Source organism: Asterias rubens, chromosome 14, assembly GCF_902459465.1.
Source record: "Asterias rubens chromosome 14, eAstRub1.3, whole genome shotgun sequence".
Classification (NCBI taxonomy): Eukaryota; Metazoa; Echinodermata; class Asteroidea; order Forcipulatida; family Asteriidae; genus Asterias; species Asterias rubens.
This window is the reverse complement of record NC_047075.1, coordinates 12,401,129-12,419,374: the sequence shown is the minus strand read 5'-3', so window position 1 is coordinate 12,419,374 and position 18,246 is coordinate 12,401,129. Positions and strand designations below refer to the sequence as shown.

Below are 18,246 nucleotides of genomic sequence, written 5' to 3'. Positions count from 1 at the left end.
TGGGAAGCAAGGCAAACCCTCATTTTTGTGAATGGTGGGAGCTCTATATGTTTGGCTGTCAGCTTGGGTGCCGTTCTGAGAGGCAACTTGGAATCATGATTGTAAAACTCAACAATGTAATTCCAATTAACTTCGTGTCCATCAACTACAAAAATGTGCTGTTTCAAGTTGTTGCGGACACTCTTTAACAGATGAGGTGGATCAAACATGCAATATACCTTCTGGACATTACCTTCACTTGTCTTTCTCTCAATGAATGGCTTGTCCGCACTCACACCCATCATACGAAACATTTTTCGATTGTTTGATCCCTGATCCCCAATGACTACCTTTACAGTGAAGCCTGCCTCTTCTATTTTCTCAATGCATTCAAGTAAGAGAACCTTTTGTTTACTGCCAGGTGTAGCTGCATTAGCCAAGAAATAACCCACTGTTTGCTTCCACTTACATGCAAGGCCTCGTACCATGAACACAAGTGCTTGAGTCGCCAAATTTTTGGACTTGCCAAGAGAGCCAAAATCTTCCATTCCTTCAATGATGTCCTTTTGCAAATCATAGTACAGCCCTGACTTAAGACTCATTTCATCTAGTGTTAGTACGCAAACTTTATCTCTTTCGGACATAGTTTTAGCCTTTCGCTGCAATATTTCAAAGCTTGTGTTATTAAAGCCAGGCTGTACTCTCACTTTTTCCAGCCATCTTCGAAGAGATCTCTCACATGGCAAAGCAAAAATTTTGCGGCAAAACCTGTAAGCACTCGGACTTTGGTAGTGAAGGGCAAAGGCAAAGAGTTTATCCTTGTTTGTGTATCGTCTGCCCCTTCAAACGCTGCTTACCTATTCTAAGCTGGCTAGCAAAGAAATCTAAAGTGCGTGTGTCCAGGTATCTACTCGCATTCTTGATAATGTTGGTGATTGATCCAGACTTGGAAGCTTCTCTAAGGATGCTGTAAGCGTTTTGATCTTCCCCTTTAGTCTGTGAATCTTTACTCGGTGTGTGGACACTTTGGGTTTTGTACGTTGACCAGCATTCTCTCTTGCAGTATCTGGACCAGCTTTACATCTTCCACTTATGTAAGAAAAAATGGAATGAACAACTGGCTGAGATTATGGAAATGCAAATCCAGGTATCAAAGCACCTCAGTATGACTTAAATACAAACAAAAGGCAGTAGTTTTGTTTGTAATTGTTATGTACAGGAATGAAGTGGGCATTTCCTAGCAAAAGGGCCTACTGGATTGAATGTGGTATATGGATATCATTGCAGTTATCTTTACCTGGTTTATTAATACAATGAGCTGATTGGTCTACTCAGATCTTGGTCTGTATGTCCAATAGGTCTTGAGGTGTCTGGTTTGTGGTACTTTGTGCTGTACATTGTCTCTCTTTGCTAGGTGTGGCTGCTTTTACCCCACTGTGTTCTCCTCCAGAAGCTAATCATTTCAACTGTTATGATAAACAATTAAAAAGCTTGTTTAAAATCAACAAATACAATACTTCACTCATTTTTTCCTCCTTTACGTGTCACCTGGGCAAGCATCATTATTATTTCTGAATAGCTAATAAACAATAGCTTTGTGGGGTGACAGCCGTAATAGGAACTTCAAACGCGATGATCACACCAATCATCTTTAAATTCTGTCAGCATCAATTTTTCCCATAAGTAATTTACTTTACCATGTAGTTCACACCTTTGGAAAAGAAAAAGTTAAAATATTCAACTAAGCAGGTTCAACAAACAGTACCTGTTTACTCTTCTTAGATCTTTTATGGAGACATGTCTGCTGGGTAGTTTCCGCTTTCAAAGTCACCTTCTTTGGTGATTTGGTATGTTGAAAATTGTAGGGACCGCATTCCAAACCAGTCTAACCAGTACACAGAATCTGGGATGGCTCAAAATGCATTGAGCAGATTCGACAATTATTGTACAAGTATTTGGGTGACTTGTTCCGCAGATCTGATCTTCTCGTAGACTGAACCCATCGGTCTGATCTGTGGTACACAAATGAAATAGACAAAAGCATCGTAATAAACCCATGTGATCTGTGCAGATTTTAATACTAGAGGCCAAATTAAAAACAAACCCTCCATCTTGATTGATTATTGGTTGACCTGGTTTATCAAAACATTACAATAAATTATTCAAGAGACTACCATCACATTCACAAATTTATAATAATGTTATTAGTCAATTACAAAATAAAAACTTAAATGGCTGGAATAAATACAAGAACACTGCTACACAGCTACCCCATTCTACACTCTGGGGTCATGAATGTTTGTTTCCTGATCATTAAAAAACGATGTAATTGTAGAGTAGCCTAATATACACGGCTGTTTCACGCAAAAAAAAGTGCGCCCTCTTGCGGTTATTATTGCTTAGCGCGGTTTGCTTGTCAAAACGCGTGACGTCATTGTTTATTTAAAGGACTGAAGCTAAAACTCGCCAGTTGTCGATGTCGTGACGTACTGCAAATTCTGTTCGTTTATTGGCTATGACTGTCAAGTCGTTTATTTTTGTTTGGGATTGTCTGAGTTACGTGTGCTACAGTCTTTTTCAATCTCAGTGGGCTTGTTCGCTGAACTTCTTGACGTAGAGACTACTTCGAAAAGTCCGATGTGTGCGGCCAGGCGCCGCGAAATGTGGCTTGCTCTGATGTGAAAAACGACGTGATATTTGTATCGTTTTAAAAAAGCCTGAGCATTTGTTGTTGCTATCTTCAAGCAAGTCTGTCATCTAATGACCTTTTCAAGTGGATATGTGAAAGGTAAGTTTGGGACATTTGGTTTTAATTAGCAAACCGTCATCTAACTTTTGTGATTTTTTTGGCGTTTTTTTGTACATGCACACGTGGGAATCATGTTTCGTGTGTAAACTACATGTATGTACAGTTGGTACATACATACACAGTATACACACGTTTGGCCTAAAACAAACCGAGTAAACGTAGGCCTACTTCTTTTTTGTCTGTTGATGGGATCATGGATAAAGATAGGTAGATGGGTAGATGGGGTGGGTAATTGTTACATATTATATATTGCAATTCATGGCCAAAGCAATTACTGTGCTGTGTTTACAGGACACTTATGTAATAAAATAATTATTTTAATTAAATTTAAAATTTAAACTTAATTTATCAAAAATTATAATATATTTATTTTATTAATTATAAACAAAAACTCAAGAAAATAAATTGACACTTTCTGACGGTCCATTAGTTTTATTTTATTTCGGAAAGAAGTTGTTGCGATGTTTTTCAGTTGAATTGAAGCATAATAAAGCCTGGTTCATACTACCTGCGAATGCAATTGCGAAGCGAATGTTGTCACAATGCATTCGCAATGAACAATTCGCCGCAGTTGAACTCTGTTTGACTCACTTATGAATAAAGCTGCGAAAGGAGGGTTGTGACGTCAAATTCGCTTCGCATTTGCAGGAAGTATGAACCGGGCTTTAGCTGTTGTTGGCTGATAGATGATAGGATTTAATTACCAAGAATAATGAATAGGATCTTGTTTTTGAATGTTGTATTTTTTGTACGAAAAGACTTCTTACTTAACATTAATTATCACTCGGCACATGTTAGTTGTTGTTTGTTTGCTGTTCACATGCAGGTCAATATTGGCATCACTAATTTATAATTTTGTCTTTAATATTCATGCTTTCTGGAGGTTTTGGCGATGTTTGTCTGCACTTCTGGTGTTGTGCCCACAAGGTGTCTTCTCATGACAGCCATCAGTCGTTGAAGGGGATCCCTCATTCATTGCACCACTCGTCCAGTTCTGTTGAAGTCTGTGTGTATCAGCTCACCACCTTGTTCATTTAGCAGGCCGAATCCTACCCGGAATTATCTCAGCTGCTCGACGGCATGATCTTCCAAAAGATGGAGCTTTGGTGAGATGTTGGAGCTTGGGAATGATGCACGGAATGACTTCAGGAATTCTTTGATGCAGATATCTACATTTAGCACAAACACAAAAAGGTAAGTGGTAATTATCTATCATAACAATCAAAGTGTAAGACTGAAAGTGAAAATTATGAAGTTGGTGACACCAGTTAACTTTTCACAAAGATTATCCAGCCGGCAGATTGTTCCATGCCATCTATAGCCCACTTGTCTTGTGTGAATTTGTTACAAAGTTGGCTCAGAAAAAAATTCTCACTATAAAACTAAGTGCAGGAAATATATAAAACCAACGTATATTTTTTCAAAGCAGAATATAAAACAAAGATTACCAATCTGATTAATTTCTTGTGGTGAGATGGCCCTCGCATGGTTGATGCCATGATGTACATCTGCGAACTTAAGAAATATGTCACTGTACTTTTTCTTTATGTTCGCAGATTCCCTGAGAAGTCGTTCGTGGGCTGCAAGAGGAACATCATCCGTCATATTTTCCAGCATGACCTTCATTGGAGCCGCAGTTAATGCTTCAATGACTTCAAAAATGACTTGGAAAATGCAGCTTTTGTTTATAAATTTAACTGAACTTTGTTTGGAGTTTGCGAGATGGCCCTCGTGATTTAATGCATATTGTTGGTACTTACAGTGCAGCATCGATGAACATGGTTGCCCACAAATGACTTTCCGTGGTAGGCCTGTCGCTGAACATGAAACGTTGACAAAACTTTGTCCAAGGAGCTGACAACAGGACCAGTTCCATAGGCAAGGTCAGCATGATTCATTTCGATTTCCTGTGAAAAACAAATGGACGCAATAAGTTTGCATGCTAAATTCATGAACACGGAGCAACTGCAAATCAAGAGAGAAAAATTGCAACATTATTCCAAGAATTTTGAGACTGCATTGTGTTTTACATGGCAAACTCACCAGGCCATGTACATCAACTCTCAACTGATATGTCTCAGTTGCCATCTGACGGAATTCAGCATCCACATCTTGCTGCTCAGTGTGCTGGAGTACATACAGGGGTAGATCATCCTCGAGTTCTTCAAGGCGTGATTTTTTCTTCGTCAGTTGTTGAGCAATGTGGTTTCGCTGCTTAACAGAAGTGGCAATTTGCACATCAAAGTTAGTGTCGCGATGTTCATCTTCATCCTCATCTTCATCCTCATCTTCCACTTGAGCTCGCAACTTGAAGAGGTGCTCGTCTAATCTGTGGCAGTCACTCTCAAACAGGTCAAAGAGCTTCTTAAAAACTCCAAGTGAGATGTGAAGACTGGGAAGTATAACCTAATGATAGAAGAACATGTACATAAAAGTTGCATACTTTCCCAAAAGAGGTATACATGTGTACATGTATATAAACATGCAAACTAGTACCGGTAAGTCATTAAATAGTAACAAAGCAGGCCTGTGACTCTACATGGAATTGTTAGCTTTTCAAGCAGAGAGTGTGCGTGTCGGTGCTGTAACTGGTGAGTTGATAATCCCATGTACAGCAACAGACCTGCTTTGATCACAACACATCCCCTTATAAAAGTTAATTAAGTTACATTTGACTTACATGATCAACTTCTATGGGGATAAGCGGCTCACTGACAACACTGAAGGAAATATCTTTGGCTTGACTCCTTTTGGCACCACTTTTGAGAAAGTGTTGGTGGTTGGCTTTAATATCATTCAATGATCGTGCAGGGGATAGTCCACGTTCAGCTAGGGGTTTTTGCATCATTTCTTTGGATGCTTTGCAATAAATGCAACAGTAACGAGCTGTAACGATGCAACAAAAAATTTAAAATTAATTTAAAATCTACATTATTTTTTTCACAATTATAAAAGTCATGATTTTATTATTATTAACCAGAAATGTACATGTACTTACCGTTGCAACCACAAAGGCCGTAAGTCTTGTTCAAGAGCTCGTAATCTCCAAAACATAGAAGTCGAAAGGACTTGTCTCTGCAAAAGCGATTGCCACCCAAAGAAAACAAAGGGGTAAAAAAGGTGAATTTTTTGCATATTTCATCTCATAGAAAATGTTACATGTAACTTATTTAACTTATTTATAGTAAAATCACAGGTTAAAGTACACATCTCACCTCCACTTTACTGTTGCCAAGTCAGCTATCTGTCTCATGAGTTTGGGGAGTGTACATTGCAAATTGACGAGGGAATCACTTCCCTCAAAAACAATGAACACAATTGTGTTGCTGAGTGAATTTGGATGAGACACATTCACTATCTGGAAGTTCATCTTAAAAGATGTCCCTCCCTTGTCCCCGCCAATTTTCAACCAGACTTCATCCTTCGGAATAACTCCATCATGCCACACCAAAAGCCCAGCACTATTGATAATAAAATTCAAACTTGTTATTTAAAAACATTGTCAAGCATACAATGTATTTGCACAGCTTAAATTGTACCTATAAGTACATGTACCTGTCAAGGCGGTCAAGGTAGTCCAAAATTAGGGAAGGCAGGTTGTTGATATAAACAAAAGGGGTTTCTTTCGTTTCAAAGCCATTGATGCCATCTGCCTTGGTGGAAGGAAACACAAGCTTGATCATTTCCCCACACAGGTTATCCTTGATGAAGATGTCTTGTTGCTTTCTCATTTTTCTTTCTGATGAAATTGTGAAGCCTTTAGGGATATACCTGTACAAAAAATACAAACATAACAATACTAACTTGTTCTTATATTTCAAATTGTACATTAAGTCGGTGATCAAAGAGTGTAATTGGAGATTGCGGAAAGCATTACAAAAATGATGCATATTAACTCAAATAGTCTTAAAACAAGTAATAAATTTCCAACAAAACAAATGTACCTTTTCAGCTTTCGAAGCTGGTCCCATGCAAGATGGCAGTCACGCATCATAGCTAATGCTTGATTCGTTGACATCGTACTCTGCCCAGTATCAGATGTACTCTTGGTAGCAGACTCTAACTCGGTTATCTTTGTCACTTTCTGAACTAACGCAGGCTGGAAAATACAATTTAAATCATTTGTAATTCTTTAAATTTTTTAAATTTTTGTAATGTTAAATGTTTTATCAATTCTGGTTAGCAATGTTTGTAAAACACGTATCATATGTTTATTGTACATTTAGTTTTGTTAACTTAAATTGAAATGTTTTGGGAGCAACTTGTGCAATATTATAATGACTTACATGTACATTATCAAGTAAATCAATCATGATGTTCAGTTAACAAACCTGTTTCGAAATGTTTAAAATATTCTTCAAAAGAAATTTTGTAAACGTGACAAGTTCCTTCTTATCTGTACATACAATTTTTATTAAAAAAAAGTTAAGCCTGCTTTTACTGTTAAAAATATATTTTAGTTTTGAAGTTTGGTTATTGACTAGGAATATTTTCTTTAAAACAATAACAATTTATTACTTACTCTTCCACCAGTGTGAAGATAAGCCTTGTTCTCTTTGTGTTCGTTCAGCTTGATCCAAGTCCATTTATCAGCGGCTTGCTCTATTTCATGGGGAATGGGATTGCCCTGTTGGTGATCGTTAGCAAGGGATTTTAGCAGCCTTGCAGCATCGGTTACTCTGGTGCTAAAAGTTTTTGTGCTTTTCGCCTGGGACTCGATAACTTTTGAATGTTTTACTATGGTCACTCTCGGCCGAACATCAACAGTCACTTCACAAGTGTGACCCACAACTTTGTGGATGTTGCCAATTTGGCTGCATTTGTTACATGCAACATCCAAGCTGTCAAGCTGAACACAAAGAACCCTTGGACTTGCTGTTACTTTGTTGAAGTTGACCAGTTTCATACATATTGGGCAGTTAAGCTCAGTTAATTTGTGATGTGTAAAGTAAGCTGACAAACATACTGCACAATAATTATGCTGGCACGGTGTCTGTACACAGGGTCTGCTTAAAATACACAGGCAAATGGCACATGTAAACAGACTTTGTTCAATATGTCCGATAATTTCTATGCTGGCTGAGACCTGCTGATGGAAGGTAGCCGTTGGCATTTGCAGAAAGCAGAAAATATTTTCCGATGAACAGTCATATGGAAGAATTATCTGTTGGGCGTTGACTTTTACGGGTTGTCCTCTTTTGGGTTTGGTTGATGATGGTTTGGGACCTCCTTGCGATTGTTTTTGGAGTAGTTCACACACATCACATGACCCTGTCCTTAGATGTTTTTGCCAGTCTTTCTGAATCCGCTGTGTTAATGAAGTAATCTTAAAACCGTAATCACGAGTACCAGCTCTCTGGTGACGAACCTTCCTCGCACATAGTTCACAAAGATGATGAGGGTGTTGATCAGGAGTGTCAGCCCATGTACATACATCAAATACAGTTTAATTTCCTTAACGAATTCTTTGCAGACTGTTGGTTTTCTTGTTGATGTTTTTACTCGATTTGTACATACCCTACATATTTTTGTTAATCCTAACTGGTGGAATTTGAAACTCATGTTTGAAAGAGCAATAAATCATTATGAAGCACTTAAAATGAACTGAAGTCTTTGTAGCATTTTAATTGTTGTCAGCTCTCTTCACGGAAGACCGTAACATAATCACAACAAATAAACAAAACTGTATACAATGTACTGTACTGTAATATTCAATACCCCCGCGCTTCTCACGGCAAAATAACTGGTACCATGCGCGTAGTGTGTGTTGTACCGCAGTTGATGCCTTTGTTAACCAGCGAGCAAAGTTGTTTGATGTGCATGGTTCGTCAAAACTGCGTTGTGGGATGCTCAATGTTTACGTTTTTCACGAATGATTTCTAAATTATTACCCAATGTCCCAAAGTCCGAGTAAGTATTTTATTATGTCAAATTTATGTAGTAATACAGTGGTAGTGATTAAATTTGCTGACTATGCTCAACTTGATGACATTTCAAGATTTACTGGAGCAAGTTTTTTTCCCGTGGATTTAACCTATGATCGAAAAAGCACCACAAAAATACTTAAACCTCGAAATATTGTGACAATTATAAGAAATATTCCGTAGAATCTGACTGGGAAACTCATTACGAAGGATTACAGGCCTAAAAGAGTTCAAGGCAACGAGAAAAACGGACAATTTGACAACTTTTACTGTCGTGTATGCGGCGAGTAGCGTACGGTTGGTTGCGCAATGGCTACCTACCAATGTACGTTTGTTAACGTAAGTGGAGTAAATATCGAAAAGCACAACAAACAAACTGCATGACTTAGATAGCGCGCATTGCATAGCGTGTGAAACAGCCGTGTATAATAATTAATCATGCCTTTCTGTGTAAACATTAATAACATTTTGCAGAAAACAACTCCAGTCAATCATTGCCAATTTCTGCCAATTTCTGCCTGGACGATGTTGATGTTAATGTCATTATTACATCAAAATGTTCTGCCATAAAGTTCGCCTTACCTTTCTTTGCTTTTTGGAAATCTGTAATAGTGAAGATTACTATTCCGTTGTGAATTGTTCACACAATTTACGGCAGAGCACCATAGTGACATGTTTGCTGTGCTGAGCTAGCGCCTATTGGTTGCAAGTTTTCCATAGCCATAGAGTGCATTGTAGCGCGCAGAGCCGACTTTGGTTTTACTTGCCCGACAATAGCGGGCGCCCTTCCATGCTCCCGCCATTTTGCGTTTCACGGTTGCGCACTCAGTGTCCTATCTTCCTTTTATAGTATCTTTGGTTTCTCCAGTAACAAAGTTGATTGTATCGTATTGAAAGCCGATGAGAAGTCAATAAACAGAGCCCTTGCATAGCACTGCTGGTAGATTTCGTGCGTGGAACTCAGAACAGTATCCTGGACTGATTTATTGGGCTGGTATGCAAACTGGTAGATGTCGAATTTCTCCTGAATAGGCTGGATGAGGTTATGTAGAATAATCTGCTCCAAGCGTTTCATCACCACAGATATAATTGCTACAGGGCGGTAGTCATTGTTTTCCGACGCATGTGGTTTTTTAGCGACTGGTGTTATGATAGCTGTTTTCCAGCATAGTGGCAATGCTTGTTGATCAACTGATATCTGAAACAACTCTCTATATGGCATTGCGAGTTGTCGTGCACAGCATTTGAGAGTTCTTCCCCGTATTTCATCAGGTTCATTAGCTTTATTTGGGTTGATTAACTTGAAATACCGAAGCATCACCATGTAATTCATTACCCCCGACTGATACGGCTCCTTGGACCACTGTTGCAGTACTCCTGCATGTGTAAAGAAGGAAAACACAAGCCCTTCAAAGAGTGGGCAAAAGCTAGCAACAACTACAAGGATGTAGCAAAAACAGAATCTATAAGGCATCAACAACAACAAACCTGTTACTTCCTAATGAGGAAACCTCTGAGTTTAGAAATCAAAGGACCCTACACCCATGGTGGTGTCCATGATAGACGATGCAGAGTGGTTGTTCTAAAAACCCCTCGACCACTCGACTTTTGCACAAATTTGTTTTCTGTACACCGAAATTACCACAGTTCACAACCTCAGCCAATCACGCAGACAATTTGTATGCTGACGTCGACTACCATGCCTCGCACATCACAACACAGCGTACCAGACACACGTGGTATGCACAAAGCAAACTGCGCGTAATTGGCTGAGATCGGTCCTGTGGCAATTTTGATGTACAGAAAAAAAACGCGGCATTTCCATGCGTATTTCTTGGACGATCCGAGCCTGAATAAGATTATTATCCCAACTGGGAACCTGCGTTTACCGCCCGAGTACGATTACGGCCAACTCGTTACTTGATGATGGCAGCAGACCCATTTCCGGCCGATCGCTCTATCTGTGTACTACTACTAGTTGCTCTATGCGCGGAGCTCGAGATTGTAGACCCGACCGACCAAATTAATGGCCCACACGTGTTTTGGGTGGGGGTCCCCAATCGGTGTACACGTCACTAACGTGTGGAAGCGGAGAGTATACTCCCAATTTTGTGTGGCTGATGCAGATAAATAACCGCATGCATTCTCAGACTTGAAATCAAGTCTTAATGACTGGATAGCACTCGGGATCGTGCGATGAGGGCGCCGCTTCGATCGGCCCGCCATTTTACTACGCACATCATCGCTTTTTGGTCGGTCCGGTAACCATGGTCAACAAAATGGCGGATAATCTGTAGAGAAGTCTTACACCAAAGCTGCACCTTGTGATGTGGTGCGCTTTTGGTGTCTTCAATTCGTTACCTAATTGTTGGATTGTAATATCAATTGCCTGAAATTTTCATATTATACACACTGCATCTAATGTTTTTCCAAATGTCATTCTCTCCTTTATGTGTAGTATAAAAATTAACTTAAACACCTTTACATGTAGATGAGCCCAATCATTATAATCGATGAAATTAATACATACAGAACTATGATTAGGTACAAAAAATGGAAAGGAGATTGCATTTAAAACAAAATTTAACATGTTTTTATTAACAAACAAATACCTGTTGTTGCTTAGTGCAAAACTTACACACACTTTGCAGTTGTTCAATTAAAACATAATAGAGTTTGAACATACATGTAGATTTCAAAATTTAATACCTGAGCAAGTAGTACAATTTGGGCCATACAGAAGCAGAACCCTTTTGCACGAGCAATGCTTATATCCAGCTGGGAATCTTGAGCTGTTTTGGCAACCAATAAAACAATAATATAATTATTTTTCTATACATATAAAATAAATAACAAAAAAGGATGAGTATAACTTTGGTTTGATACTATCAGCTGCAGTGACCATGCACGTGTATAATGCTGACATGGAATGCATAAATAAGTTGTTCGCTATAAATAAGCCACAAATATATAACATAAAAAAAAGAGTATAACTTTGGTTTACTATTAGCTGCAGTGACCATACACGTGTATAATGCTGACATGGAATACATTTAAATAAGTTGTTTCGCTAAAAATAGGCTACAAATATATTGAAACGTGAACTTAAAGAGGGGCTTCAAGGTAAAGTGTTTTTGTTATTTTCTCATTATTTAATAAAATGCTACGAGTGTTTGATTCTCTTCAAGTGCAATTTTTGTAAAAACCTCCCAATTTGTTCATGTCTTTCATATAAGGACTGCACATGTACCTTAAACAATTTATACATCACAAAACTGATGTTTTCCTTGAAGCCCTTCTTTAAACATATAAAATAGTAATAATACACAGAAAAAGAAACATGAAATACTGATGTCACTTTTTGACAATTTTCAAATCATTCACAGCCCATGCTTCCAAAACCATCAGGTATGCAACTGAACTTGATATGCAATAATTCATTGGGACGCAATAATTCATTGGGACACATAATACTGATACTACTGTTACAAAAATTTGTGTAGTCCTTTGATTCCTACAGTGGAGTCCCATTTCACCTTACTTTCAATTTTCATTTTGCCATTTTTAAAGGGACGGTATGTTACTAATCCAAAAAATAATGACCATGAAAACATACTTGGTAAAGAGCACCGGCAAAGTTTGTATTATAAAACATTGTTAAAAACAACCCCCTTTGAAGTAATGTCTTTTTTGAGAAAGACTGAAAGAGTTAATTATTCACACACAAATTTGAACCTTGATTGGCTTTTAAAATTTATGAACTTGTTTGGCTCTGTGCCTGAAGGCTGATAGGGAAGGATAGGGTACTGACCCTAAGTCTCAACCACGTACCCCCACGTACCTCGTTCTCCCATAATACCACTGCAGCAACAAAACGAGTCAAAGGCGCAACGTCTACGAGGTTGATGTATTGTTTGCAATTTAATCGTGCAGTTGATGTTAGACAAATTTGGCAACACACTCCACGTACGCCGCTGTGAATCATCCTCTCTCAAAGTACACGGTCAACGCTCTGCATGCAGCGCGCGCGAAGTGCATCAAAAATAAAATAATTACATGTACATGTATGTTCATTTTATTGTTGTGTTGTGCGAACTTCCATTTTGTGAATAATAACATTGAGATACATGGGGGAGTTGGTTTCTAGTGGTATATGATGGGGATTATTTCCCTGGTGAAGTACATTTGTAATGGAAGTAAGTGAAGAAAATTACTTTCGTGTTTCAGTGATGCATCCTGCCGGAAGGAATTGGAAGTGGCCAAGTCTTAAAGACGACAAAACATTTTATTTTAGGAATCAGATCATTAGGAAACTTGGAGAACCAGTGGTAGTAAACAATCGCATGCACTACAAATTTTGTGATCTGTAGAGAAACTAAAAAAATAAATAAATAAGAAGGTCTGCTTACTGTTTTGCTCTTCAAATATGATGTGCAACTGATATTGGTTGATAATTTTGAGAATTTGTAACTCAATACTTGAAATAACTTATCAACAATGTAGCAGGAAAAAGTGAAAGGCGTGTTACCGTAACGTGTGTTACCGACTATTTTGCAATTTACTAAAAAATGTAGCACTTGGATTATTGTTATTATTCCGGTCAGGGGGGGGGGGCGGACACGATATTGCGCAATTCTTTCCGCGGCGCTGTGTGAACGTACCATTTAAAAAAAAGGGGTAAATAATTTCTGCTCTAACACGAATGGATTTAATTAGATAAAAGTAAGGCAGTATTTGACCAATTATATATGCATAGTTTATTTGTAATATTTTTGGAGTGGAAGTAAATGCAAAGATTTGTCAAAAATGAATTAAAAAAAATTGGAAAATGCATCCGTCCCTCCAACACCAGGCACGTAGCCGGGCAACATCATCATACCGTTAGTCAATGTGTAATGTTGCTTTGAACGAAAATTCCGACACCCCTAAAACAGTGTCACAAAACGTGACGAAAGTGACAAATTGGCCATTTCTACCCCTGAGATTTTTCAAGTTCTTCTTTTAATATATGGTTTTCTAACATTGTGAAGCTTTTTTTAAAAATCCACCCATTCTACCCAATCGATTTTTATGATTTTCAAAATGTAACGTTTGAATTAAATAGTAAATTCCGTTATCGGTTTCATGTGTAGACCAGTCGGCGTCCGGAATCTGTGTGTGTTGGTATGGTATACCAAGCAGTCAGGGTGACGAACCGTGTATTGCACGATGTCAATAACGGCTACACACACACAGCCTGGGTATGCTCGCTTTTGACAGAGCCCTGACTGCGTGCGTGCGTCCGTGTGTGTGTGCATTGGTGTAAGGCAGGCTCACGAATGAGACGAGTATCAACGTTGATGGCGCCCTTTTCTTTTTCGTGTCCGCCCCCCCCCCCCCCCCCCCCCCTGATTCCGGTATAATAAACCTTAGCATAGTACTTGATGACCATAGAAACCAATTTGTTGTAGACTGGTTAATTTTAGGACAAAGTTGAAATGAAGTTTGGTATTTTTTTGGCCTTTCCATTCAGCGAAACGCGTGTTACCGATTTTCGCAGAGCTCTCTCAGCTACACCAGTTAATCTTTCACTTTTGTGTGAACATGGGGATCTAGCTTAGAGTTTCATGTATTAAAATACAAAAGATGAACACTTAAATCAAATTAGTCTTGCAGCCAGAAAACGGAGAACAATGAAGGACACCCTAAAACGTAACGCGTGTTACCGCTGAATCGCCTATGTACATGTAAATGTACATACATTTACGTACATGTTTGTGGTAAATTTGAAGTGCATAAACTGAAGTTTTTGTGGTGCATATTTGGTGCCATTCTTTGAGAGCTAACAGTACGTGGTGCCATGCTTTGAGAACTAACAGTTTGTGGTGCCAATTTGGTGCCATGCTTTGAGAACTAACAGTTTGTAGTAAATGTTTGGTGCCATGCTCTGAGAGGCAACAGTTTGTGGTGCCATTTTGGTGCCATGCTTTGAGAACTAACAGTTTGTAGTAAATGTTTGGTGCCATGCTCTGAGAACTAACAGTTTGTGGTGCCAATTTGGTGCCATGCTCTGAGAGCTAACAGTTTGTGGTGCCATTTTGGTGCCATTTTGGTGCCATGCTTTGAGAACTAACAGTTTGTAGTAAATGTTTGGTGCCATGCTCTGAGAACTAACAGTTTGTGGTGCAAATTTGGTGCCATGCTCTGAGAGCAAACAGTTTGTGGTGCACATTTGGTACCATTGCTTTGAGAACAAACAGTTTGTGGTGTACTTTTGGTGTATGTACCACTATGGCAAAGATTTTGTGGTGTATGTTTGGTGTAGTCACTTCATTTGCATAAGCGTGGTGCTCAATTGGTGTACACCAAATGTGCACCAAAACTACACCAATCATTGAGGTGTACACCCCAATTCGGTGAGGGCACAAACCGGATTCGTAAGTTTGTGTGTGTGTGCGTGCGTGCGTGCATGCAATTGATAACTTGAGTAGGACTCAAATGTCAACTCAAAACTTGGTAGGTAGATTGGTCTTGGGATCCCCCCCAGAAGCCTGTTGTTGTTGAACCCCTTTGGTTAAATGTGAAGGTCATTATGGCTAAAACAAAAGAAATGTTGTTGGAGTGATAACTTGAGATGGACGCTGCATATTAACTGCAAACTTGGTTTGTGGATTGGTCTTGGGGGTCCCTCGAAAGTATATTGTTTGTGGACCCACCCCAGTCAAATGATAAAGTCAATGTGACTAAAACAAAAGAAATATTGTCTGAGCAATACCTCGACTAGGAAGTGTCATATCAACTCCAAACTTGGTTTGTGGATTGGTCATGGGATACCCCCAGAAGCCTATTGCTTTTGGACCCTAGGCAAAAATTAATTGTTATTATGGCAAAAAAAAAAAAAAAAAGGTTGTCCGAGCGATAACGCTTAAAGAACTTGTCATATCAACTCTGAACTTAGTGTGTGGATTGGTGGGATTCCCCAGAAGCCTATTGTTTTTGTTTGCCCAATAACTCTTGGCATATTATCTCCAAACTTGGTGTGTTGCCACTTTCATGTATGGGGACTCCCTCCGGGGACACCTGCCTCTACCCCTCCATAACCCCACCGTCCCCACCCCGCTATCCCATCCCACACCACTAAACCTCTTCCCCCGCCCCTCCTCTCCACCCAGCCTCTCCCCTATCCTCCCCCACCCATCCTCTTCCCCACCCATCCTTCCCCTCCTTCCACTTCCTCTCCCTCGCCCCACCCATCCTCCCCTTCCAACTCTCCCCCTTCCCCACCCCTTTCCAACCATCCCTCTTCCCACCCAATCTTCCCATTCTACCTCCTCACCCTTTTCCCTCCCCTCCCCACCCAACCATCCTCCCCACCCATATTTCCTCTCCCCTTCCCTCACCCCTTTCCACCATACTTTCCCCTCCCCCTCCCAACCATACTATCCCTCTGCCTTCCCTCACCCCTCCTCACCTCTCCACACAACCCCTTCCCTCACCCATCCTTCATCCCCACCCTTCCTTCCTAGCCTTTTAGCAAACCCACTTCGACAATGATTAAATCTTCTTTTAAAAATGTTGAGTAAAAAGAGTAGAAAGGGGGGGGGGGTAGTAGTATGATTTTCTTTCATGGCAGGTTTAAATTGAAATGTGCCATTTGCGCCAATAATTCATCCGAACCCATAGCAATCTAACATGCAAATACGTTTCATTTGTGTTGTTGTTGTTGTTCGTCCATCGATGTCGATGATGACCAAGACTTCATTTGTTGTGTGTTCGGAGATGGCTAATTAGTCCGATCTGGGCACGGAACTGTCTGCCGCAGGTCTTGCACTTTGGGCCGGTGGGTGGCTGGGTGAACGAGCTAACAGATCTAGCATTCCTTGCTGCCCGTTTACTTTCAGCTGCGGCACTTCGGTGCTGATCAGCTGACTTGGCCCCTCTTTTTATCAGACTGCGCCATGAAGGACGATCGAAGGCAAGATGTTCCCATGTTTCGATAGGGATTTCAAGGCTCTTTAGGGAGGTCTTAAGGCTGTCTTTGAAACGGAACAGAAGCATACTGAATTTGTGGTTAAAATGTCAAGGCTAAAATAAGAAGTTGCATTTAAACTATTAAAGGGAATTTAGGTTGTGTAAATTGGTCCTGCTACATTGCCCATTGAACTTGATATACATACTTGTATTAAGTCAAGGGTCGAAACTAATTTTTCCACAGAACTTTAAGTTAAATGGCGGACAGTTTTTGCAAAGTAAAAGCTACTAATGGACAAGCATGGTGAAATATTGGTACAAGGTATAGTTAAAGAGGAAGGGAAATGACCAATTCCATTGCGGATCTTTCCACTCCAGTTTGAAGTGATTGCATAATAGCATCCTTATTATATTTTACCATCATTGGAAAGATCCAATCTTTCTCTTTCCAATGATGGTAAGCTTGGGTATGGAAGGAGAACATGGACAAAACTACAGTTTAACAAATCGGCTTTGTGCTCAGTTGAGTGCTTTATTGTTTGTTATCTTGGGCAACTAAAGTCGCCATTGGGGCTCAAGCAGGGTATAGTGCACAGTCGACTAAAGTCGCCATTGGGGCTGAAAGGGTTAATTTAAGCTGATAAAGCTTTTTATAAGGAATGATCATCTTAAGGAAATGAAGAAGGACTGAGAAGGCTAAAAGGAAAACAATGCGAGTAGATGGACATCAACATTATACAAGTTTAAGTAGAACATGCAAGAGGCCAAGTCAAAGAAATAAAGGAACATGTTTAGTGTATATGTATTTTTATGAAAACAAATATGGTCAAACTCTTTTTTTAAATATGGTGGTTCTGAAAAGAGCCGGTGGGTTTAATTGGTATAGCCATCTTTGTATTGTGCCTTTGGGTCCTCCAAGGAGACCGGCCTTCTGCTCCGCCGACTCAGTGATGATTCCCAGCACTTGAAGATCCCGTCGATGTAAAGAGTCTCCAATTATTTTGACCCTAAGCCACGGAAGATCACTTTGACTGATGGGCCTGTGGTGGGGATGGTTAATATAAAAAAATAATAATATCATTAATCCTATTATTTTATTTACAACATTGTTCATGAATCATGACAAATAATAAACATTTAGACTGATACATGCATGTCATGTGTACACAGTATATTTTAGCCCAGTTTGGACTCCATTGCATACAATGCGGTAGAGTCCACTCCAAATTTGGTCTGCTATGGACTCTTAAACTTATCCAAGCAGATCAAAAATCTATCTGTAAATCCCACATTAAAGAATCATTCACTGTTGTGAAATTTTGAAGAAAAACAATAAAAAAATTGTTTTCCAAGGTAAGGAGTATTGGCCCCAAATCTAGGGCAAGATATATCGGCTAATAATGATAAATTTTTTGAAAATGTTTATTAAATTGTAGCCGATAAGGGCACACATCCATTAAATCCTGATCCCATACAAATACAGTGCATAATAAATTTTCAGTAAAAATTCAGAAAATTATTTCCCGACCCAGCAGAAGTCAAAATGGTATGTAACGATAGGAAAACCTTCGAAGAAGGCAAGCA

General features: G+C 39.4%; 2 protein-coding genes and 1 long non-coding RNA gene across 3 annotated transcripts; 1 reads left to right on the top strand and 2 right to left on the bottom strand.

The window, feature by feature from the left end:
• The first annotated feature begins 2,561 nt into the window (after positions 1-2,561).
• LOC117299299 lies at positions 2,562-4,440 on the top strand. Its single transcript, XR_004520059.1, has 3 exons — positions 2,562-2,767; positions 3,672-3,982; positions 4,345-4,440. It is a non-coding gene; the product is annotated as an uncharacterized LOC117299299 (long non-coding RNA).
• Positions 4,441-4,460: 20 nt separating this feature from the next.
• Positions 4,461-7,694, bottom strand: LOC117299159. Its single transcript, XM_033782620.1, has 6 exons — positions 7,311-7,694; positions 6,733-6,887; positions 6,344-6,559; positions 6,004-6,270; positions 5,787-5,863; positions 4,461-5,674 (listed from the first exon to the last, which is right to left on the bottom strand). The coding sequence occupies exons 1-6, from the start codon at positions 7,692-7,694 to the stop codon at positions 5,454-5,456; spliced, it is 1,320 nt and encodes a 439-aa protein (XP_033638511.1). The 3' UTR covers positions 4,461-5,453.
• A 1,862-nt stretch (positions 7,695-9,556) lies between these two features.
• On the bottom strand, positions 9,557-9,934 carry LOC117299158. The gene has a single exon (XM_033782619.1). The coding sequence runs from the start codon at positions 9,932-9,934 to the stop codon at positions 9,557-9,559; it is 378 nt and encodes a 125-aa protein (XP_033638510.1).
• Positions 9,935-18,246: the final 8,312 nt, after the last annotated feature.